This window comes from Bombus flavifrons, chromosome 5 (genome assembly GCF_040668555.2).
Source record: "Bombus flavifrons isolate JBK064 chromosome 5, iyBomFlav1_principal, whole genome shotgun sequence".
Lineage (NCBI taxonomy): Eukaryota > Metazoa > Arthropoda > Insecta > Hymenoptera > Apidae > Bombus > Bombus flavifrons.
The window spans coordinates 6295703-6320950 of NC_138446.1; the positions used below are offsets into that span (position 1 = coordinate 6295703).

At 31.4% G+C, this 25248-nt stretch overlaps 2 protein-coding genes across 3 annotated transcripts; one reads left to right on the forward strand and one right to left on the reverse strand.

The window, feature by feature from the left end:
• Nucleotides 1-5207: 5207 nt before the first annotated feature.
• LOC138179985 (SREBP regulating gene protein) lies at nt 5208-7071 on the reverse strand. 2 transcript variants are annotated; one of them, XM_069113322.1, is made up of 5 exons: nt 6915-7071; nt 6491-6679; nt 6129-6374; nt 5839-6054; nt 5208-5753 (listed from the first exon to the last, which is right to left on the reverse strand). In XM_069113322.1, the coding sequence occupies exons 2-5, from the start codon at nt 6596-6598 to the stop codon at nt 5331-5333; spliced, it is 993 nt and encodes a 330-aa protein (XP_068969423.1). In that variant the 5' UTR covers nt 6599-6679; nt 6915-7071; the 3' UTR covers nt 5208-5330. The 2 variants fall into 2 exon arrangements, with proteins under 2 accessions (XP_068969423.1, XP_068969424.1); XM_069113323.1 differs by lacking the exon at nt 6915-7071 and adding an exon at nt 6789-6909 and having other exon boundaries at nt 6129-6398; nt 6491-6712.
• Nucleotides 7072-8839: 1768 nt separating this feature from the next.
• Nucleotides 8840-25243, forward strand: LOC138179786 (protein PF3D7_1417600). The gene is made up of 4 exons (XM_069112925.1): nt 8840-9173; nt 17430-17548; nt 19946-21005; nt 21093-25243. Exons 1-4 carry the CDS (start codon nt 8961-8963, stop codon nt 25032-25034), a joined length of 5334 nt encoding a protein of 1777 aa, XP_068969026.1. The 5' UTR covers nt 8840-8960; the 3' UTR covers nt 25035-25243.
• The last annotated feature ends 5 nt before the right edge of the window (nt 25244-25248 follow it).

The following is a 25248-nucleotide window of genomic DNA, read 5'->3' on the forward strand; positions in this document are numbered from 1 at the left end:
AACCTTTCTTTGCATTATGCATGTATCTATGTTCGAAAACAACATTTTTCCAACCAAACTTGCGGCAAACTCTTCGTACACGGAAGTCGATTATTTAATAATATATTAACGTATTTAATACATACAACATGCCCCCCAATTTAATGTCGAAACTTCGGGAACCTATAAGGGATCGATAAACTAATTGTAAATGAAGAAAGAAGAAAAAGAAGTATTCGTTTGCTCATTTATTTATTTACACTTATTTGCACTTATCGTGCTATCATCTATTTTATGAAGATACTGTTCAAAATGCTGGCCCTCTGCAACAATGCAAGCATTATATCTAACATTGATCGTTCTAATTGCAGCTAGATATTGCCCTGGAGATATCAAGTGCACTACAGCTATGATTTGGTCTCTTGGAATACACAAGTGTAAATAAATAATTAAAAGAACGAAAACGTTTTTGTTTCTTTTTCCGCGATTGTCTCCAGAACGAAGTGAAAACGTCTTGACATTTAAATTGGGGACACCCTACATATTACTTTTCAAATCAACAAAATATGTATGATTTAATACATTTTAAGTGACTAATTGCACATGTCCAAAGTACCGTATTTATGATGCGGGACTAAAATATAAATAAAATGAAGTCGGTTTAAGAAAATTCATGCCTACATATTTTTTCAATGAAATTGACCATATAAATTAATAAATTTCATATATTATTTAAATTGATATTACATACTGCAGGTTCCTACTTTAAATTTTTATAATACGTTTTTTCTTAATCGTTAATAAAGATAGATATTACTATTATGAAAGAAATATGACATTCTATGAAGGCAATTTAAATAAGAAGACAGGGTCAACGAAAATTACTTATATCCATTGTAAATCTTTCACTTTTATTATGTCAAACGAAAAAACAATGTTTCCAACACCATTGAAACAACTTCTAAATATACCCTTACTATCTTCAAAAGTATATACATCTCAAATCGCCATTTCTGAGCAATCAAAACGAAAATCAATAGAATTATCGCGATGAAGCGAAAAAGAGTGGTCTTATCATTCGAGAAGATCGTTCAATGATCTGCTCGATTCGTTCGCCAAATTCAATTCAGACTTGGAAGACAGAGGGTTGTAAGTTACAAGCGCAGCCGGTCTGATTGATTTGAACAATAGTTTCGAGGTACAATAGACCGATATCTAGTGATGACAATGGAAGTTTAAAATGCCCTGACTCTATTAAAGTATAACTGGACCGCGACGTAAACTTTGTCCACTTCCCATTAACTAATTGTTTTCGTGACGTTATGATTTACCGTTGGTGGAAGTTATGGAAATGAACCTGGGCTATGCATCAGATATCCTAGCAATTCGATTTTCTACGTTTTCGAGTTCCCACTGTCCTTGTTCCGTACCGACGACGTACGAGAAAGAATAGGAGAGGAGGATCTGCATTTCCAATGAAGACCGCCCGTCGACACTGCAATTTGGAATCGCGATTTCTAAGCAGAACGGGTTTTCCACTTACTACACGCCCTTTTTCTGTAAATCCACAAAGAGTTTGACACAACGAAAAAATCTGAAATCCCGATCGTGCCAAGAAACCTGAGGACAATGATCGATGTTGTTATTGAGAAGTTGAAAAAGTAAGGTAACTTCTTCTTTCCTTGTAATTTCAATCGTTTAAACTAATTAAGATATCAAAGATTAACTCTGCTGCATTCTTCACAGCGTTCTGAATTAATCATATTTTTCAGTCGCTAAGAAGTTTCTTAACTTTGAAGAAGATGAAAAGAATCATTAATGACATACTTGATTTCCCGTTTCAACGGTATGATAAATATTTCCTTAAAATTGAAAGATCTGTTCTTTGTTGAAATGAGAGAGACGTCGTCTCCTGAGATTTTTCGTGGTTATAGTGGGCGTTCGGCAACAGCTGGTAGAAAATTTATGAGATGGTTCAATAAACCAAAATAAGAGAGAAATGAAGAATAACAGAACTCGCGTTTTAGACTTTGTTTTATAGTTACTGACATTCGAAAATCGATGTGTATACATGTTTATATCTGCGCATGTGTATCTATGTTCGAATGTAACGCTGCACTTTCCTATCCGCCGAATTAATTAGGTAAAACTCGAGAGAATTCTTTTAGTTGATTCTCGATCAATGGAACCTTTATGCGTCATTAATAATACTTACGGAAGTAGCGTTCATGGCACGTTTGGTTATTGGAAATACGATGAACATAAAAAATAAATGGAAAAAGCATTATTACAATTGATGAATGAAATTGCTCTGAATGCTAAATATCCAATTCAAAAATAGCTTCTTTAAAATACGAGTGTCGTAAAATTATAATTATTTACAAAACTTATACTTTCGCTTCTTCGAACGATACAATATGTGAATATTAGCTGTTTACTATTTTAGTAATAAAGATTTAAAAATATCGTAGTTCGATGATCGACACACGTATCTACGAAAACTATATCGATACTACTTTGAATTGGTTGAAGAATGATAAATAAAAGATATAAAAATTTACGTGTATACATACTCCAATGTTCTTCTTTCTTCCTTGATAACAAAAACCACATTAAAAACGAGAAAACGACAGTTTTACGGAAAAGCCAATATTATTGTTAGCTGCTTTAATAGGTTTCTTTACCATTTTCGTTTATATTTGGAAATGTTATTTCAATCGGAAGAAAAGATCATAAGTTTTCGCGGACACTGCAATTAAATTGAAAGAGCTCAACTTTCGACATTTATAGAATCAGTTTTAAATATCACTGAACGAAAATCAAACGGGGAATGAGAAAAAAATTGTTCATAGCTTAACGAAGCACTAGCAGCTTGATCTAGGATGCAGTTATCACAAAAAGATAGTGCTAGACCGCAAGCAAACATGTTTACAGCCTGCATGTTGGAAATACTTTCTACAACTCGTCTAGAAAATCTTTTGTGGAGGGAAAAATAAACACGAACCACTTGTTCTGTGATATTTTCTTTTTTTGAGAAATTTTGGTTTGATGATATTTAATTTATTGACTACATAATCTCTCTAAAGCCACTTATTTTTGTCGTCCTAATTAAGAGTAATATTTCTAACGAATCATTTTTTTATTCATTGCAATAGTTACTAAAAGATAAAAAATAAAAAATAATATCATACCTTTCATAAAACTTTACTGAATTCTTTCTTGCTATATACATATATATCTCATCCCGTTAATGAAATTTCGAAAATGTTTCATCTAATTCGTTTATAAATTTTTGTTTCAGCATTATCTCAGAATAAAAATCCTATAAAAAAAAATAGCAGAAGTGCTATATTTAAAAAAAAAAGTGAATCAGACTGAGGTCAATTCAGCTATTATTTTATGGAAAAAATAAATACTTGCTGGTCTCTCGTTTGATACCAAAAGAGATCTTCGTCGGATGACATCAAAAGTACACCGATCTCCGTAAAACATTCAAAATCAAATAAATCAATAAGCGATAAAATAAAATGAATTTACGAGACACAAAAGAAATAAAAATAAATTTCTTACGATATAAACCAGCCGCAAACAGTTTTGAAAATGACTGACATTTCAAATACGCAGCAACATGAATAATAGGACGTATTCAAAAATTTCGGAGAATGTCGATATATGCCACGGAATTCCAATTTTATCAGCCACAATCAATGCGTGCGCACAAACATTACATATTGTTTGCTTAATTATTCAACAGCAGCGTAAGCTTGGAATTTAAATAGTTAATTACATTACCCCACAATCGAAAATAAATCATTGCATTCCATCAGTAGCTGATTTATTATTCGTTCGTTAGTCATCGTCACAGACGTCGTGTTTGGGGGCTGATCTTATTTCTCTAATACTTATATATGTATTTATCTTCCCGGATTCGTGACGACGTTATGATTAACAACCGATGTAACAATCGATGTAATCCACCGATGAAATCCATGTAACGGCTTGATCATGATGAACGATGTGAAGAAAATAAACTATGAAATTTTCCGTAAAAATATACAAAATAGAAGTATTCTCGATGTGTGGAGACTTTCACCAAGACAAATATCACGGCTATATACAGTATGCTAATTACAAAACCTTCTAATATCGGATTTAGTGCTTTAAGTAATATCGATTTCCTTTTTGTCCTCGTAGAATACGAGAACACTCGATTTTATCAAGTATTTTACTGGAAAATTAGAATTTATACAATCTCCTTATTGTAAAATATGGAATGTTTCTTTTTTTCTAAAAAAGCCAAAATTTCTTATTATTTTTTCAACAATACAATTTCTTTAAATTTTTCCTAATAGCCGAAAATTTAATTTTTGTTCGAAAATATAAATTTAAAGAAAATTAAAATATAAAATGTTGAATATAATGAAAGTTTATGGTTAAAATCATTTAAGTTTTGTAACATGAAATTTAAGATCTATGACTAAATATTGTCGAGTAGTGTATAAAACGTTACGGTTAACCGGTGCCATTTGTTCCAGCCCCAAAGTAATTTTTGTTCTTAAGTAACATAATAAACCTATCTTCAAGTGAATGTTTCAAATGTTATGATATCATTCAAACACTTTTAATTTTCCAATTTAATACTTACATTGATTTCAGATCAATACTGATTTCCTTTTACCTTGAGGAGTTAAATAAAAACTTTTATAAAAATTTTGTAAATTTTTTCGAATCTAATTTTTGAAAATATCAATTTACTGTATCTCTTCATCCTTTAAGGAATTGCTTAATCTTCGATTTCTATGTTTTCAATTTTCTGAATTTATATCATTTTCCTTTCCGGGTGTTGCTTCCTGGCACACATATGTTTGGATTTGTAGAATCAGACCACTTTCACCGTATGATTCAAACACATTTTTATACAAACTTGAATATAATCTGTCTCTTCAAATCACGAAATACATATAGTTCTTTTCAAAAAATTTACTTATGACCATGTGCCGGACATACCTCAAAATGGAACCAGACGACATGGCTTTTTTCATTTCTTTCTAATTCGTGAATCAAGCATGAATAAATTACAAAGATGGAAGCAATCCATCTCTTGCTATCACTTAGTAATAAAATGTTTATATTCAGACATATGTCATAAACCAAAGAATAAGTCAAGTCGTTGCTTTGTTTTTAAAATTATTATCAATAAAAATTAGGTGAGTAAAATTCAAAATCGAATGGAAAACTTCCTCCTCGCTGAAGCATTAGCTACCACAATCTATAACGTTAGAAATCCAACCTCGTACGCTGATCTCAATCATTTTTATCAAAAACATTATACGATAAATTTAGCTTATATTTCAAGGTGGTTGTACGTGGTGAAAGTAATAATCAAACATCGGTAAACGGTAGTTACACGATAGTAAAAGCGAATTGTTGTTTGCATGTATAAATAGGCAGAAAGGAGAGAAGAGGGTAAGTAATGGCATAACAGAAAAAGATGCAACGACAACAGAGTTGTCGTCATTATTATTGTATGAATCAACATCACGACGATGTCTTTGATGTGAATATGGTGGTTGAAGAGTGTAACAATGCTTCGAATGTGGATCTTTATAGGTATTTTCGTGCCGGACGCTTGCGCTGGAAGTACGACACGCAGCCAAACAAACTTGGAAACGGTCTAGATTGCGAAGCCGTTTCTTCACTACATCTTGGTCCCTGTGTGCTTTATGATTGTCTCTAAGTAAACCTAATAGCACATCCTTCCTCCCCTTTATTTGCTGTTAATAACAATGCATCATTAATACTTCTGTTATTCTCTATAATTAAAAAAAAAAAAAAGAAAAAGGAAAAATTAAAAGCCACCTTGCCAGGATGTAGGCAGCAGGAAACACAATATTCATAGATAGCACAGCACCCTTGAGCATTACATGTTTTACAACTATACCTCTCTTTCTTGGCTATAGTTGATGTATCCTCATTTTTATTAGAATCTTTTTGTTCCATATTACAACAACCATTAGGCAAAATTTCTTGTCTAGAGCATACAATGCCACGCTCATCTACTATTAGAACTTTGCCCTATCAGAACGATAAGAAATCAGAATGTCACTTAATTTAACATATTATTTTCATTATTCCAGAATGTAATGTACCTGTATGGAATTACGACAAGGATGAACCATAGTATCGGTGTCATTTAAATTTGACACTGCTTCCACATTTAATGGATTCTCGTTTGCCCCTTGATCAACAATTGCCATCTGCCACAGTGGTGGTTTACCAGATACTCTCAATTGCTCCGATAATGCATCATCATCAGAAATTAAGTCATCGTTATTGTCATTAATTAGCATAGGGTCCATGTCATCAAGATCATTATCCAAAGCAAATGTCTTTTTCTAGGGATCAGATAATATTCTGTTCTAAACTCCAAATTAAAATTCATATGTTTGATCATGCAACCTTTCATATACTTATAATATATATTTCAATACAATTTTCCGATATTGTTTACCTCGTTACGAAAAAGAGAAAAGGCGCAGTAGGTAAGAGACAAAGCAAAGATGAGCCCAAGTACGAGGCGCCGTCTAATGATCCTGAACAGGCTGCCACAACTCGGCATTCTTTCCACTTTTTGCAATTTATTCTCGTATTTTTATTCGACATTAAATTTCCAGTCTTCTATTCCAGCACATGATTGTAACTGATAGCACAAAGTAATTTTATTTAACTATTTCTGCTATAAAATTTTATGTGATTAAAAATGCTAATCGCATGAAAAATATCAAAGCGTAAATTGATATACAAATTACATTCAGTATGACATGAGTTGATATAAAGAAAGTGTGGAAAATTTTTTTTTTATTATTATGTTGTTATGTTGTAGGTTATGTTGTTTTTGTTATAGTCACATTGCAAACGTTTTGTGAAACGCTTACCCATCTTCAAATGTGAATAGTTATAACATAAACTTTTTATCAGTCAAATGTATAATCAACAGGACAGACTGATATTTCGTTATAAAATTTATTAGGTTCTTGTCACCGAATGTCCAAATAGTGATATAAGAAGTGCATTGGCCTGCTCAATATGGCAGTAAAGTTGACAGTACTTTATGTTAGATGTCACTGCTTGTTGAATTAACAATTTGATATCGACGTATGATATTATGAACTAATTAAATTTCAGTTATATCTATATACATATATGTATGTACATACATATGTGAAATTTACTATTTTATAAAATAGGCTCATATTGCTAAAAGTTTATGGCTAATAAAATTAAGCTTACAACTTCTTTTATGTCGGATTACCATTAATCTTTCTAATACATATTTTTTAATTTCGATTATAGAAATTGAATGCATAGTTCTGAAGTTTAATTTTTGATATCAAACAAAAATACGATTTGCGATCATAAAATATTTTTCTGATTTGGGAAATTTAAAAAACATTTGCAATCTTTGAAACAACTGAACTTAGTTATTTTCTATAAATATACATCCCTATGATAAAGTAAAATTAGTAACTAAAAATTATGATATCCTATCTGAGAAATAAAAGGCTATAATAATGCAATTTGGAGTGATACAGTGGGCAATATCGTTAACAATTTTATGCGTTATTTTTGTCATTATTATTTTTTTTATTATTCAACTTGGCAAACGAGACCGTAATCTTGAACTCCAGACCTCAACTAAACACTAAAAACTCTGGTGTGTTTGAAACATTTTTTCAACCCATTTCACGTTCAGATATAATTAACAATATTAAAAATTAAAATTTCTTTTGTTGTTTATAATAAATAAGTATAAAATAATTATTTTTTATTATGAAGTGTTTTTACAAAAATCAACCTCATTTCGAAAACAAACAATTCATCAATTTTTTAATTGTAATTAGTAGCATTATCTATTTTTCAGACCAAATGTTACGGCTGCCACCTAATTGATTAACAACAACTTTATAGAATTAGATGGCAAAGGTATTACTAATATATTTCAACTATTCAGTTCATTATGTATCAACGATTGTTCGTGCAACGGCAATATCCTATAACAACGCAAGTTAATCAAGTACGTAATAAGAAATTAAATATCAACAGTAATCAATTTTATACGATGTAAGTAATAAGAAAATACGATACAATTGAAGCAACAAGATTTATATCTTTATGTTGGGTTTTGCTACTTTAGAATTTTTTAATTTCAATATTATTTATCTTATACAATTTTATTATCGTTTCGTTATCGATTAAAATTATTTCATGTAATTATAGATTTCACAAAAACAATTCGTTTTCGGAAGAATTACATATATAAACAAAGACATTCAATCGTCTTTTTTTTGTTAGCGTATTTGAGCGTATATCTAGAAATAATTTATAGCTTCAAGAGCCAGTCCCCACTAATGATTCTCTTGAACTCTATTATGTATATACACTTTGTATATTACAGAAGCAGAGCTTATATGTATATTTAGTAAATATAATTTATATGCAAATTATCTAACAACATTAATCTCTAATATGTTATCTCAAGGTTACTTTCTATTCGGGGAACCATTATCAAACATAACGTTATATATATTGTTCAGAGAATTGGGTGAAAAATTCCTCCAAGTACACTTACTTCCATATAACGTCACAGATTTGCAACATTGTATATATTTCGTACAAGCGGCGTTTAAGCGTAATGAAACACAATCCTTAAAGGAAAATACAACTGTAAAACGATAGACCCTATAAGTAATCCTAAATAAATGATATAACGTAAAAAAAATACACATTATCCCATTCCTTTGTATTTCAGTGTGGTCGTGGCAAACGTGACAAATTGTGACCAATTAGAGACTAGAAGTCGCTTCAAGTGGTTGGTTATATATCCCCACCAAATCATAAGGGCTAGGTCCAGGATCTCTTCAGCAGTCAGCGTACACCAACAGCCGGGAAACATCAGGTAGTTGGATAGTACTGCATGCGAAATGCTACAAAAGAAGACAGTTCAACTGGATATACCGGATACTAAATACCATAACGCAAATATCAGAATAAAACGATTGTGTCCCGGTTGCAACTTAAATAGATTGGAGGAAAGGATCATAGTGTGCTTGAAACATTCGTTGCCGTGGATTCAACGAAAAGCACCGCTGCAAACATTAGACTTTTGTAGGAGGTGCAGGCAAGCGTTGTACAAGGTATTATCTTTTAACTGAGAAGTTACAGGTCTAAAAAACTGTTAGGTATAGTTCTTGTACTTGATTGCTTGATATAAAGAAAGAATTCGAAATTTCGAATTGATTTTTAGTAGTAGTAGAAGAAGCCTATTCTAGAAGATTCATTAAAGATAGAGTATAAAGTGATATGTACTATGTGTTCCTGTGATACGATTTTGTGAAGTTAAATGAGTGGATGATACTGGTAGAATTAGGCAAAGTGATAGTTCGTTTGTTTGCAAGAATAGTGCAAATTACATTTGTAATCGTTAATATCTGAGGCATCTGCAATCGTTAGTTGTTTCGTCTTTTTGTTTAATATATTTTTTCATTTATTCAAGAGTGATGTTCATTTATTTGTATTTATGTAAAAGTTGGAACCATTGGATATTATTAATTTACAAGAGAACAATTTTATTTGTATACATTTTCAATATATTATTAGTAATAATAAGCATCATGTAAAAATACATATTAGAAATTGAATTATGTATTGTTAATTGTGAAAAACGAACAAAAAAGAAACTGTGAGACTTGGATATCAGGGTGCTGTTAGCTTTCTGCATTGCTTTCGTTTTATTCGTAAAATAATTAATAATTAAAATATGCTCATAAGGATATCATTATTTCTACAGTATATTTAGTGAATTTTATGGAAATTTTATTGGATTCTTTACAATTATTTTACATGAACTTATGTAATTGTGTCGTGCAGAAAACTTCTGTTTGTATATACGTATGTACTGTTCATTCAAGGGAAGATGTAAGTTGGTAAACATATAAATTGATCACAGATGTTAGACAAATACTTGAATACTAGGAAGTAGTCAAACGTAGTGTTATTTGGTTTCCTGATAATTTGCAACATATTTAAGCCTGACATATATACTTTAGTTACTTTATAAGGTTCTTGTTTGGTTTTTCTTCTCTTTTTAACATCATTATTTGAAACTATCAGCTCAGTAAAAATTATTTAAAAAAATTTTTTTTTTATTAGTCTATTAATTACTAAGTAAAAACAATCCAAATTCGTAGCTTTAGCATAATGGAAGATATTACTTTTATTATAGGATTCATAGAGTTTTATTGCATTATTGTGTACATATTTCTAACTAAAAAGTATTCGTATTTCGTTCTTCGCGTTTACTCTGGTGGATATACTGTTACATCAAATTTCTCAGAATTGTTTGTTGCTGAAGAGGAGTAATATGATCCTGCTACTCTTCTAATATGATACAATAACCTTATCTCAAAGAAATTAGAGAACGCTAGAATTACGTATATATAAACCAGTTAATCCTTAAATACAAACTTATATATTTTTATAAATGCCATAGTATAGTTTTGGGAATTGAAATCATCCTCGAAAAAAATGCAAATAGTCAAGTGATAGTTCGTGAGATATCTTGGAAATGCTACTAAATCAATGCTGTTGATAAAGACCGATCGTTCTTACCATGTGGAGGAATGAAGAGTGAAGAGTTTTCTTTAGTCTAGCTAGGGCGTCGTAAAGTATCTTCTGAGGGACCGCAGGGATTATTTTTATTTGAAAACACTTGAAATGACACTTATTTCAAATAAGTTATTTATTTTAATATGACTGCAGTGCTATATTAGATAAAAGTTGATTAAATAAACTATTTATATTAGATATAAATTAATTAAACAAAAATATATTTTTAAAATCGATTAATATTAATATCAACGAGGTTCTCTGAATGGTTGCAGTTACTTAAAATGCAGGTTTTTCTTTATATAACTTTTCTTACAGAGTTGTGTTTGATTAAAACAATTGTGTACAAGTTTGTTGTGACTAACTTTGGATTCTTTGGGATTTTTTTCGGACTACTGATACTGTCTTTTCGGGGCTGGTATTTAAACAGACCTGCAGGTAGAATGTGGGGAAAAATTGTTATGAATGTGAGGATCTTCCTTCATAGTGAGATCGAAGATAAGAGGGGAATAGCTTTTTCCCATCAGGAGGAAAACGTAGAAACTAGAAAAAAATTTAAACATCTTATATGTTGATGGTGAGAACTGTGTATTTAGATGTCGTCATTATGACAGTAAGGATTATGTATTTAAGTATTCAACGTGCTACTGATTAAAACTTTTAGGTCTAATTAAAGAATTTATTTTTGTCTCTCAAATTTGTATTATGAGTAAAAGTTAATAGAGAATTTTCATCCAATACTTACACCTTTTACAATCAGAAAGAAAGGAATTCTCAATCGCTGATTGAGTCTTTATAACTAGATTGCTAGTATGACGGTGGACATCGTAAGTAACCTCGGATATTAGAATAGTTGTCAGGCGCAATAAGTATCATTAATAAATCTTTTTTGAAGTTGCACTGATGTAAACGTCACTGTGACGCCGTGAGATGTTTAACGCCTGTGTTATCAAACGTGAAGGGACATAAGCGAGGGTTTTGGTCCGTTATTAGTTTTTCATCTATCCTATCGTATCCTTTTATCAGGTAAGGCGGAAGACAAGTCTGTAAGAAAATGTGAAGCTTGGAACCTTCGGACCTATCATCTGTTTTTCTGGGTTGTATAGCTATATATATAGATATAGACAATGCGAGGCTGCCGCGTGGCTAGTCAACGATTGTCGGGGTCTTTTTGGCGAGATTAACCATTTGCGCTACCAATAAACTTACGGTTGCGTGTGCCGTGCGCTACAATATAAGACGCGGTGAGGCGTTACTTTGTCACGTCTGCGAGTGCAATCTTTTAAGCAGCGCCTCAGCGCGTTGGTAGGGTCTTACATAAAGTACATTTTGGAGTACATACATCCGTATGAGATACTGTATCGATTCTGAAATATTTCCAAGATATCGATGACTCTATGTGCCCCCGTGCACTCTGGAACTGTAGCTTGATAAACAAACGATCTGACAGTTAACCGACGTGCAGCGTACATCATTTTTATTTCTGTGACAAATACCTATCGACGCGGTTGTGACACCAATTACCTCTCAGGTACAAGACATCGACTCCCGACTGTCGGGCGCCAACGCCGCGACGCATCTTAGTCCCCATCAGAGATAAGGCCCCAACCCCGACTTTCGGACTCCTTAGAATCCACACCAAACCCCCCAACATCCCCAAGCCAGGGTGTATATAAGCCGAGACTTCACCCAGCCCGGGCAGTTCTCGTTCTAGTTGCTGTTCTTGTACAACATCCTTTTCTCTGTTCAACGTTATTTATCCATTTTACGTGACACGGTATACACGTTCCTGGCGATTTTGGAACAAAAGCATCTCGATGTGCGTGGCACGTCTTTCTAGCGCAAGTGGCTAAAGTCGCAGCTCTTTAGTCGGTTCGTTTGAACACATATTAAGACAATTTTGTCAAAAACATTAGCAATAGGTTATGGAACGGATGTGACTTCGCTACTATTTTTAAGTTTTATTTTTTTACACGCATTCTTGTCATATATCGTTAAGTTTCGCTTATGGTCAGGAAAACTTCTGATTTTCGAGGATTTAACGAAAATGTCTGAGTGAAATTTCCATATTGCAGTCGTCTTTTATATAATTCTAGGATCCACTGTCGCCTTTGTCTTTGTGTTCTCATATTTTTCAAAATTCGGCGAATTGCCTCCAGTGTTCATCAGCTGTTTTCCTTCAAGATGGAACAATGTAAATTCGGCTTAAGGCACAAGGCCACTTGAGAATCGAGGCAACTTTGTAGTTCCGTACATAGCTTAAAAAGAGAAAGCTAGGACACTTGAATATACCATAAATTAAGTCCTCTCCCATACTACGTCACGGGCTAGAGGAACCTAACGTTTGTGCAACTGCAACTTTGTCTTTCGTTTTTGCTTACAAGCCAGACACCAAGTGTCTTCTTGATGCTATCTTTTTAAGTCTGTCTACGATTATAATTTGAGCGAGCGTTTGTTCGGAAGTTTATGGGATGAGCTTAGGTCAAAAGGTAAGAAACTTAAGTGGCTAGTCGTTGCTATCTTTACTAATTTTTGAAATGGACTTCATAGAATAAACTTTCATGATGGAGTTAAGTATGGAGAATTCTACTTCGCCATGCTCTTGAAATTTCTTGAAGAGCACGCAGAAGACAGAAAGGCCTTTTATTCCAAATATTTCTTATCTATGCAATGCAGGAGACAATTGCAATTGTGCTGAATATGTAGCACGTAGGGCACGATGATTTATGGGAAACATCTGAGTGTACCGTTCCTGAGAATTTTGAAGAAGTTATGTTTTTCATATGCATATAATAAACTCACAATCCATTCCACCATAAAACATTGCAACATTCATAATATATGGGAAACCAAAAATATCACGCTTGGACAAAACGTCGTAACTCTATCGAATGAAAAGTCTGTGTGTTACTTCGCTTCGCGTTTGTCAAGAGTCGTCATCGGTCTAGTAAGACTGGACTCGCTTACGAACTTGCCGCTAGCAGGTATAAATTCTGTTTGACATTACTTCAAAGTCATTCTTACTCCTTGCGTTGATAGTACGTCAAAACTACAGCATTTACACACTTACGTAATATGCTGTCACTCATTCATTCGCGACATATACACACTTATTAATTAGGTTATTATCGGATTTTAGCACTATAGGGATCTGATAAGCATATAGCCTGAATTCCTGGATGTTTCTAGAGCGATTGAAAAAGATTCAAAGTTATAATATTATAGTAATTTATATATTTTTATCTACAATGATGAAACAGGAAACTATGACTATTTAATTAGAGCTATTTCTTAATGTAGTAATGTAATATAACTAAAACAACTAAATTGGTACAACTAATCAACTTCTGCAACTCACGACTCACAACAATCGACAACCAACAAATCGCAACTAAGTACTCACGACCTGTGACTAACTACCAACTGAGCCCAACTAATTTTTTCCTTTCTTTTTTATTTAATTCTTTACATTCACAATTTGCCCAGTAGAATTTTTTAGCTGTTTGATTATCATGTGGGTGGCTACCCCCAGTGGGGTACCATCTTCGTGTTTGTTAGGTTGTGTCCTTTGTGAGGTCTGCTGGGTGTTTCCTTTTCAGAGTCCAACTAATGACTAACTTTCTCCGCCAAAACATCCCTTTATCAGAGTTTTTGTATTCCCACACGTGTTCCGCAGCCGTTTATGGCTACAGATGGTCACGTTTGCCTTTTCCAAGTAATTATTTTTCTGAAGGACAGTGGACATACCGATGAGCCACATGGTCTATTGGAATTTCCCGCCCCTTCTGGCACTTCCACTTTCTACCTACACTATAGTTCATCGGATCTTTCTTAAATGATTTTTCCATGATACTACAATATTATATCTAATATATAGATAACAGTTTCGTATTATTCAAGCATGTAATGTAAAAATATTTTCATAACATTTCGTTTATAGCATCCATTACCTTTTTTACTGTTTTATTTAACAATAGTTCATATATTTATAAGATACCGCATGAAATATGAGAGACGCGAATTCGCGTTTCCGGTTCCCAACCGTTGGTAAATGAAAAACGCGAATTCGCGTCTCCGGCTCCCAAAGCGTTAGTAGCAAAGCCTAAACATTTGACTGAACCTACTAGCATAATTACTCGGAATTGTGAAAGTAAATTTTCAAAGTCGAATTTCTCGAAAACAAAGCCTCAAACGAAAAATTTTTATTCTATATTTTCGACTTCTTTTTTTCGCGTAGAATCACTCCCTTTCCGCTTGTACCACCAGTTACCAACCACCCTGTATATAGCAAGTATACATCTAAGTATAAATTGTGGAAGAATTGATGCTCATATAATAACAAGAGAAATTATAGTGCGAGTATCCTGGTTACCTATAATAATAACAATTCTAAGTATGCATCTGATATATAGATATATACATTTTGCTATATCAACAATCTTAGATTACTGCATCCGTCTAAGATCAAGCGTGACAAATTGTTGGCATTGATCTTACTGACGTTTTCTGGTAATCACATTATTAATTCAAACTAAAGCATTTTCAATCAATGATTAAAAAAAAAAAAAAAAAAAAAAATAAAAGATTAAACATCAAAAAAACTCTTTATGGATTTTATTCCTTGAACTTTAAGAATGCATCTGCCTGATGCATACATGATATGCAGTCTCAGTTTACGCGTGACAAACTGCTGGCATTGCTCCTGCGTTTTCTAGTAATCGCATTATTAATTCAAACTAAAGCATTTTCAATCAATGATTAAAAAAGATAAAAGATTAAACGTCAAAGAAATTCTTTATGGATTCTATTCCTTGAACTCTAAATACGTATCTGCCTAATACATACATATATACATTCTGCTATATCAACATTTTTCTTAGATTACCGTATCCGTCTCAGTTTACGCGTGACAAACTGCTGGCATTGCTCTTGCGTTTTCTAGTAATCGCATTATTAATTCAAATTAAAGCATTTTCAATCAATGGTTAGAAAAGATAAAAAATTAAACATCAAAGAAATTCTTTATGGATTCTATTCCTTGAACTGTTATCATTATAGGTAATCAGATTACTCGTAGTGCAGTTTATCTTGCTATATTTTGAGCATCAATTCTTCCACAATTTATACACATTTAATTATATAATATACTAATTAGTATAGTAAAATAATTATTTATATAATTATATGTATAATATACACGCGATATTTTCATAAATTTATCATTTTTGCGTCACTTCTAAGTATATACTTTATTTTGACAAAAACGCTCCTTTGATCCAACTACAATTATTCTCATTATTATTTGTCGAGGATTGTTTTACATATGCTACTTTGTTTAGTTATCTATTCGCATATTTATATTCGCATTATCTACTGCTACTGCAATTATGCGATTCGACCAAAGTTCAATGCGTGTTTGTATAGGGGGGCACGAAAGGAAGCTCTTGGTGTAAAACAGATAAAATTTTTGTTTGATTATGATTTCCGTGACGGTGACGTAATATTTCTATATAAATGGGGGTAGAGAGTTCGGAGAATTCAGTATAAATCGTGCTTTTTGACGAGTGATAAGTTTCATGGCAAAAGTATAAAATTGCTTTTGAATCACGATCAGGCTTGCTTTATAATTGTATCGATATTTTCTTTGCGAATAAAAGCCATACGGATTTAATATATCGAAGACTTCATTACAGTAACAAGAATTTATTCTAAAAGAAATATCATGTTGCATGCTGGCATTATCAAAATTGTGAACAATATGAATAATAATAATAATAATTTAACACGTGTGATATTGTCATTTTTTTATAATAAAAGCCTATTGACAATTCATAAAAAATAATTTTATGATCTTGTATGCGCAGAATGTATGAAGGATATATTTTATAATTAGGAAGAAAGTAGAAACCCTGACATAAACCGACACCACTTGCCAAATTTCATTTTCTCATTAAAAACATAATATTAATGCGATAAATGTTTTTATGGCCAGAGTGTACGCACCTCAAAATCTAAGAAGACGTCTGGTAAAAATATGATTATTATCTTGATGCTTATTGCATGCTTTCAAGTATATAGTTAACAAACGATTTACCAATGTTATAACAGGATTTTATCTAAATAAAATCAACTTCTATCGCCATCTTATTTTCTCTTTTCTCAACTGCACGTTTCAAACAAAAGACGATTTGAGGGGAGAGGGTTATAAGGAAAAATCTCCACTAAGCCATCACAATCGTTGCACAGATATGATGATCGTGAGACAACTTTGATATCCGACTGGCAGATCGTTCGTCTGGAGCAACGTAACACTGTGTTTACCAACTTGTTTCACCTGTCACTAACCAGCTGAACTGCGTATGTCCTATTCGTCCGAAACGTTTAATACACGAAGGAGCAAGAGAGAAAGTATATCATTGGAATGATGTCCGAAAACACACAAACGGGAGCCATGAACTATGACAACCTCGCGTTAAAATGCTGGCTTTACTGCATCGGACCAGTTCGCCGTTGCGAAGAGCTGAGAAAGGTGCGGTTCATACTCACGATCGATTCTTCTGGCAAATTACAAAGATATTTTATACGTTATCCACAATGTCGTATTGTACATGTAAAAAGTGGAATGATCAAAATCGCCTGACTAAAAGAAACGAATGTAACGAAAACATGAACGAGAGACGCTCGTCTTCTTTTTTCTTCGAGTATTTTTTTGGATATTTAGAAATAGAAAACCGTTGACGATGTCGCGGGAATATAACCATAAAATACGATGGCGATTGTTTCAGTTGAAAGCGGACCTACAGAATCTTGGATTATCACGTAGACAGGTACATCAAGGCTTGATACAATTAGCGACGAAACCGCGTGTAGTCCTTACGCGGCAGATACCATATAGAAGATATAGGTAAGTTTGCAATTATTGAGTCGATAATAGGAATAGGATGAATGTTCTGTCCGTTTGATTCTTGTTGAGCAAGTAAGGCCCAATTATTCTGTATATATTGTAAAATAAATTATACCTACATATATTAATATGGTAAGAGGTCTTTTATCAATAATTGTTTGGTATAAGATATAGTAAGTACGCAAATGTGCGTTTGTTCGATTAATCAGAGAAAATGATGTAATTGTAACTTTAATGTAAACAAAACTATAACACAATTATCAGTTATTAATGTTCCTTTGAATTTTTTTATAGATTTTAATAACACAAATGTATAAACCCTATTGTATTTATTATACAAGTTAATATATATTCATGTAGTATATTGTGATTAGAAAAGATCACATTATTATATGGTGCAAAATAGATCTAAAATAGAAGAATAGAGATAGAAGATTTTTGTGATATTAATTGATTATAAATATTATGTGTGTTGTGTTCTAAATACGCTTCTTTACGTGTGCCAACTTTTTTCTCATTTGCTCTATTAAAGAGTGCAAACATGATTATTTTTAATCATACATATATCTTTTTTATTCAACAATATCGTAATTGAGTCAGTGAAACGTTGAGCAATATTCATCAACCGAAAGGCATATCAACATTTTTACTATTATATGACAATCAATTATTTTAATACAGACACATAGTTGCTGTTGTTAAAGGATATAAAGAAAAATTTAAATTTTGTCGCATTTTAAATTTCCTCTAATTTAATATTCATTGCAATTCAATATTCACTTGGAAAATAGTCATGTGCACAATGTCAAATATCGTTTTCGAACTAATTCGAAATCTGGGAACTAATAATTAGTATAAACTGATTACTTAGTTCTAGTATAATGGTATACTTATTAGATACAGTAATACAATAATAAGCAAATGAAATAAAATTTTGAAAATTGTATATATATGGGTACGTAATTTGTGTGCAAATTATATAGCATTCTAATGTGTTAAAAATCCTTGTTCCATTTAAAATATCACAAGTTGAAGTGAAGTTTCTCTTACAAACAGTATATGTAGGAGGAATGCGCACGACAAACAATATGTCTTAAAAATTTAAGAACATATAATACTGTGCAAACGCTTTGGGTTAGGGTTTGTTACAATTTACAATAGTGATCTCATAATGACCTCATAATAATCATATTTTTAGAAACAACAATGCGATGTTATATAAAAATGAGTCTTTAGATATTTCTTTTGTGATGTTATTTATTTATTGTTCTTTTTGGTTCATAAATCTTTTAGAAATATTTCCTTAAAAAAATTCTTAAATTAAATGTTACAAGCGTCTGTAACAATTTAAAATAAGCTGTGAAAAAGAAGGAAATCAAAGACATAGATAAATTAGATGAAATACTGAAGGAGGAAATTTATTGAAAAAATTATTTGTCAAAATCCTGGAAAAAAAATTAATCGATATTTCATGAGCGAATTCTAGACAATTCTCGAATAAAATATCTCTTAAGAAGTAACAATAGATTTTATATAATATTAAGTATCTTTATATTCATTTGTAAAGACAAGTCTATTTAGTGGGTGGTCTAAGTTTTTTACACATTATTGTATAATATGTGCTAGTATACATGTTCGATTTATGCATATATAGTATATACACATACATATATACATCGCGGTTATGTTTCCCAATTATCATTCAGTAAATAACACATTGTATTGCTGTAGCTTATTAGTTGGTCACTTTGAATATTGGAAGAAAAGTGCTATTAATAACTGACGTATGACGTTATACAATACCATGGCTCACAAAAAGAATAAGGAACCATTTAAATGAAAATAATTGTAAACAACAATTAGGAACAAATAAAAAACATTTACCGGATGACTCGAAGAAATGCGATGTCCCGTTAAAATTGTTGGTTTTAGCTTATTGCGATTATTACTATGAACAATTTATATACAACTGATGTTATTTCTGTAATAATCAAAGAATTAAATTTTCTAAATCGTAGCTAAGAATTGGTTTACTTCCGATATGTAGTTAGGCCTTCGAAAAAAATGTGAAATTGAAGTTGTGATAACTTGTGGAGCTTAGAACATATAAGAGAAATAAATAATTAAAAACCTGGATTTATTTATTTTCATGGTATTTAATTCGAAAATGATACGTTAAAAAGAAAATTATTTTCAGAACTCTAGAGAAATGCTGTTAATCGCTTAAATTATGTTTTTGCCATAAATTTTATAAGCGAATAATATTACAGAATATATAAAATTTCTTAAGTTATTAAATGAAATTGATTTTAGAACAGCTTAATTTTATACATATCGTAAAACATTTTTAGCTTAATTTTGAAGCAGTACTCTCATTTTATTATATTTACGTTTCAGATTTAAAAACTTGTCGGAAAATGAAAGAGAAAAGAATATCATTGATAATCTCAGAACAAACGCTTTAAATTTGCGTCCGCGAATTGAAGATATATATAAATCAAACAAGACGGAAAGATTTATCAAAGAAGAGAGCAAATATATAAAAAAAGCGGATGGTGTGAAAGCACATGAAACTGCATTGATAAGCAGCAATCGAGAATTATTCATACCAAACATATGTTATAAGTTAAAAAATCCATTAGCAACAATGCATTCCTTTGATGAAACGCTAAAACAGTTGGATAAAAGTATTTCCTCGAAAATGAGAGTGGATGAAAAATCCACTAATACAAGAAAACTGGAAAATAATGTAGTTTCAAGTAAAAAATGTGATAAAGATGAAAATCATCATTGTAATCGTAAACATAAAGATACTCAAAAAATCCGAGAAATTCCTAATTTAATATCGGACGAAGTAGGTTCAAACAGAACATTAATGTTTAATAAATATAAAAAAAAACGCATTGAACCTAAATTGAAACTAAATTCTTGTTTTGCCAAGAAGGTAAGTGATTCTATAAAATCAGACGATTATAAGGAAGTATATACTAAAAGCATAAAATTGGATAACCGCAAAAAATTACATAATGATAAGAAGCTTATAGATATGAAAGTGAATTCTATACCAGACAAAAATATATACTCTAAACATGAGGACAGTACATTAAATCGTAACCATAACACTGAAGAAGTAACAAAAATGAGAGAAAATACACATAAAAGAAAGCTGCGTAAACTATTAGTTTCAGATAAGCATAAAGAAATTATCAAAAAAAAAAGAAAAATAAAAGATAGGTTACGAACATATTTTGGAGATTGTTTAAGTATTAGTGAAGATGAACAAGAGCAAAATATTATAGAAGAAAGATTTAGAAAGACAAGAAAAAAGGATTCTGTTGATTCTTGTGAGTCTGGAGTGTATGTTGCTGAAAGAAATATAACTATGACTGCTGCCCATGTTGATATAATTGAGAAATCAAATGAAGATACATCTCAGGGGATCATTGCTAATGTTGATGTAAGTCATAAACCAAATGATGATATATCTCAAGGGACCATTACTAATCTTGATGTAATTCATAAATTGAATAAGAGTACATCTCAGGAGACCATTGTCAATGTTGACACAAATTATGGATTAAACGAAGATACATCTCAGAGGACCATTGTCAATGCTGTAATTCATGAATCAAATGAAGATACATCTCAGGGAATCATTGCCAATGTTGATACAAATCATAAATCAAATGAAGGTACATCTCAGGGTACGATTGCCAATATAATTCAGAAATCAGATGAAGATACATCTCAGGGGACCATTCTCAATGTTAATGTAATTCATGAATCAAATGAAGATATATCTCAGGGAATCATTGCCAATGTTGATACAAGTCATAAATCAAATGAAGATACATCTCAGAGTACCATTGCCAATATAATTCAGAAACCAGATGAAGATACATCTCAGGGAACTATTGTCAATGTTGATACAATACATGAATCAAATGAAGTTAAGGGTAATACAAATAATAAAACTACTAACCAAATTGAAGGTGCAACAAATTTCGTGGAAATTGAATGTAATAAATTACGAAATAATACATATGAAAACAAAACACATAATATTGAAATAGAGAAAAAAGAATTATCTCGAAATAAGTTCATCAATTTTTCTGAGAAGAATAATATTGAGAAAAGTAAGCATGCATCAAGTGTTACAGATATATTCCAAATAACTGAGCAATCAAAAGTTAATGTTTCTACAACAAAAAAGAAAGCAACAACAGAAATAAATAATATATTACCTTCTGACATTCCGGAAATTTGTATCTCAAGTCATGATACAGTAGCTATAAGTAAAGACTTTTCAGGATCTGAAAAAAGTAATTCAGATACAAAAGATTTTAATGATCTTCTTCATATGAGACTTTTTAAAACTTGTCAGATCGGATCAAATAGAAATGTTCTTAGTATTCAAGAAATTGACATGAATGCAGATGTTGGTGAAAGTTCAAATTTAAAAAAATTGTCAGAAATACAAATTAATAGTAATCAAAGTATTACAGAAAGAAGATTAAACCATACTGAAGAAAATAAAAAAGTACAATTATCTTCTAATACAAATAAAACTGATAATGTTATTTCTACAAATAATATATCTAATGTGAAAAATAATGAGAATGAATTAGCAGTGAAAAATTCTGAATTAAATATCTCAGAAAAGAAAGATATTCAATCCAATAAGTTACCTCAAGGTAAATTAAGAGTTTTATCTAGTGCAGAACTAGGTGCCAGATGGTGTCCCACACCTGTAAACAGTGTTACATCTACTGTTGTTCAATTTTCACATAAAAATACAGAAACTGAAACAGCAGTTTCTATTCCTGCACCTGTATCTGAAACTGCTAGTCGAACAACAATTCCAGAGAATATGAAGAAATATTATATGGATTTACAACTTTCAAAATCTGTGTATGTTATTCTTGTAAAGATACATAATTTAATTCAGAATATACGGATATCTCCAATTACTAATTTAAATTATGATAAATTATTAACTATGGAATTACAAAAATTAAGAAAAATGTTGAATATTGACGATTTTATTGATCTAACAAATGGAGTTGTATCTATGCTTAACAAAAATATGTCAGTAATTCCACCACTATCATTAAACGAGTTGTTTTGTTATGCACCATCAGTCAAATCCTATTATGTCCCAATTTTAAACAAAAATAAGACTACAATAAATAACCTGAATGAATGTCGAACTGTAAAATCTGTAGGTGTTCCAAACCAAATAACATTGAACCAAAATAGATGTGATGCACAAGTATCACAGAATATATGGGCTTCACCTGTACAATCCAAGTTACAATATTTGCTTTCTATTTCTTCTGAGCAAGGTCAAACACTTTGCCTCAACATTGTTCCAAACCAACCTCAGCAGAATTTTCAAGAGCAAATAGTCTTACCCTTGCAAAATAATGTTCTTCAAAGTAATGTATTGGTAAATCCCAATATTGTGAATAATAACAGCCATAATAATAATATGCATCAACACACTTATAGAATGCAAGTGCATGCAAATTTTACTCAACAAAAAGTTTCAAATGTTAATTTTGCTAAGCAGAATCCAGTAACAAATATGCATGCTAGGCAAAGCTATCCCTTGCTTCCTTATTTTCCTACTACTAGCTATTCCTTATTTCCACCTACTGGAAGAAATCAATTAGGAGGAGTACATACTTCTGTACCACTTACAAATGCATCATCTATAAACCAACAATATGTTTCATCTGTTTTTATACCACAATCAAATACATATTGTAATGTAAATGTACCAAATTATACCATACAGCAAAATATGAACTCAACACATATGTCACAGGGGACTCAGTTACAAGGTGTCTTACGATCTGTATCACCAAATCGTAACATACCACAACCTGTACAGCAAAATATGAACTCAACACATATGTCACAGGGGACTCAGTTACAAGGTGTCTCACGATCTGTATCACCAAATCGTAACATACCACAACCTGCACAGCAAAATATGAACTCAACACACATGTCACAGGGGACTCGGTTACAAGGTGTCTCACGATCTATATCATCAAATCGTAACATACCACAACCTGTACAAACTATGGTTGCAACGAACATATCACATCCTGTACCAAAAAATTCACAACACATTGAACAGAAACATAAAAAAATAATTCCTCAAAAAAGGATACCAATGGAAGTTCTACAAAATCGTACATCTGAACAAGTAGCATCATCTCAACAATTAAAAAAAAGTACACTCAGACGATTAAAGAAGAAAGAAAATCTGCAAGTTTCACTAGAATCAACAACAAACCTATTCGATATATTGAAATATATCTCTGATATCCAAAAACTTATATTACTGAAACAACTAGACTACTACTTTGGTTGTACCACTTGGTTACAACAACAGTTTACTTCAGAGAAATGGCAAGAAATTCATTCAGAGAGATCTGTATTACTTTATTTCCAAACACTCCTAAAACATCTAGTAGAAAAAACAATAAAAAACCTTTTACCAGATAACTATCAAACAAATATACTTAAAAATATTGAAATTGATGTTCCAAAAGTGATACAAATTACAGTAAAAGAAAACAATGGAATATGCTGTCAAGTTGAAGCATCTGAAAGTAACCAAGAACAGCATAATGCAATGAATATTAAACAAAATTGCACAAATTATGAAGAAAATTCAAATGTTACAATAACACAAAACCAACGTGAAAAAGAACATGAAGCAACTGATAATTCACAGACAAATAGTTCTTTGATTAAGCAGAATTTACAAAGTCATCAAACATCAGATGTTGATGTATGTCAAGAGAATAAAGTGGAAAGGGAACCAAACAGCTCTAGGAATATACATAATTCAAATACCAAAGAACAGAATTTAGATGAGTCAAAAAAAATAACTGAAAATATTCCTCAAGTAGTCAAAGAAAAGTTATCAGCACTACCAAATATGAAATTGCTTGACACCCTGCTGCAGTTAAATCCTCATCTAGTTACTGTAGAAATTTCTTCTAAGAATGATCAAGTAACTGTTGTTGATACTAATGCTAATAGTGAAAATACACCAAAATCCGAAGAACCTGAAGAATATCAAGAACATCAACACTTAAAAGGTACTATTACTGATGACTTAACAGTATCTTCATTCAAATCTCCAAATAACATTGAATATTTTAATAATAAGGAATCACACAACACTTCATTGGAGAGACCTCCCACAAATTACATTAAGGATGTTAGAAGTATATCAATGGAAGCATATTTAAGAATTGGTGTAACTAATAATGTTCCTGCAAATACTATGGAAGAAAATATTGAAGAGGAAGAAATTAAAATATGTTTATATTGTGGCAAACCTAGTACTGTAGCATGTATAATTTGTTTAGAAGCTAAATATTGTTCTAAAGAATGTTCTCAATTACATTGGGGAGATCATTATAAAGATTGCTCACCTGTAGAAAGAAGTATATCTTCATAATTGAAACTTAGTATTATTTTTTATCTTATTGTCACAAGAACCTATAGCTACACAGCTATAGTTTTGTGTTAATCAGTATTGATGTCTTTGGTTAGAATATAAGGATATTAATATAGATTTTCTTTATTAATGTTATAAATTATTATTTTTGACAAAAAATGAACAGATATCTGTTATATTTAAATATAAAAAATAAACTTTTCAAATAATAGTT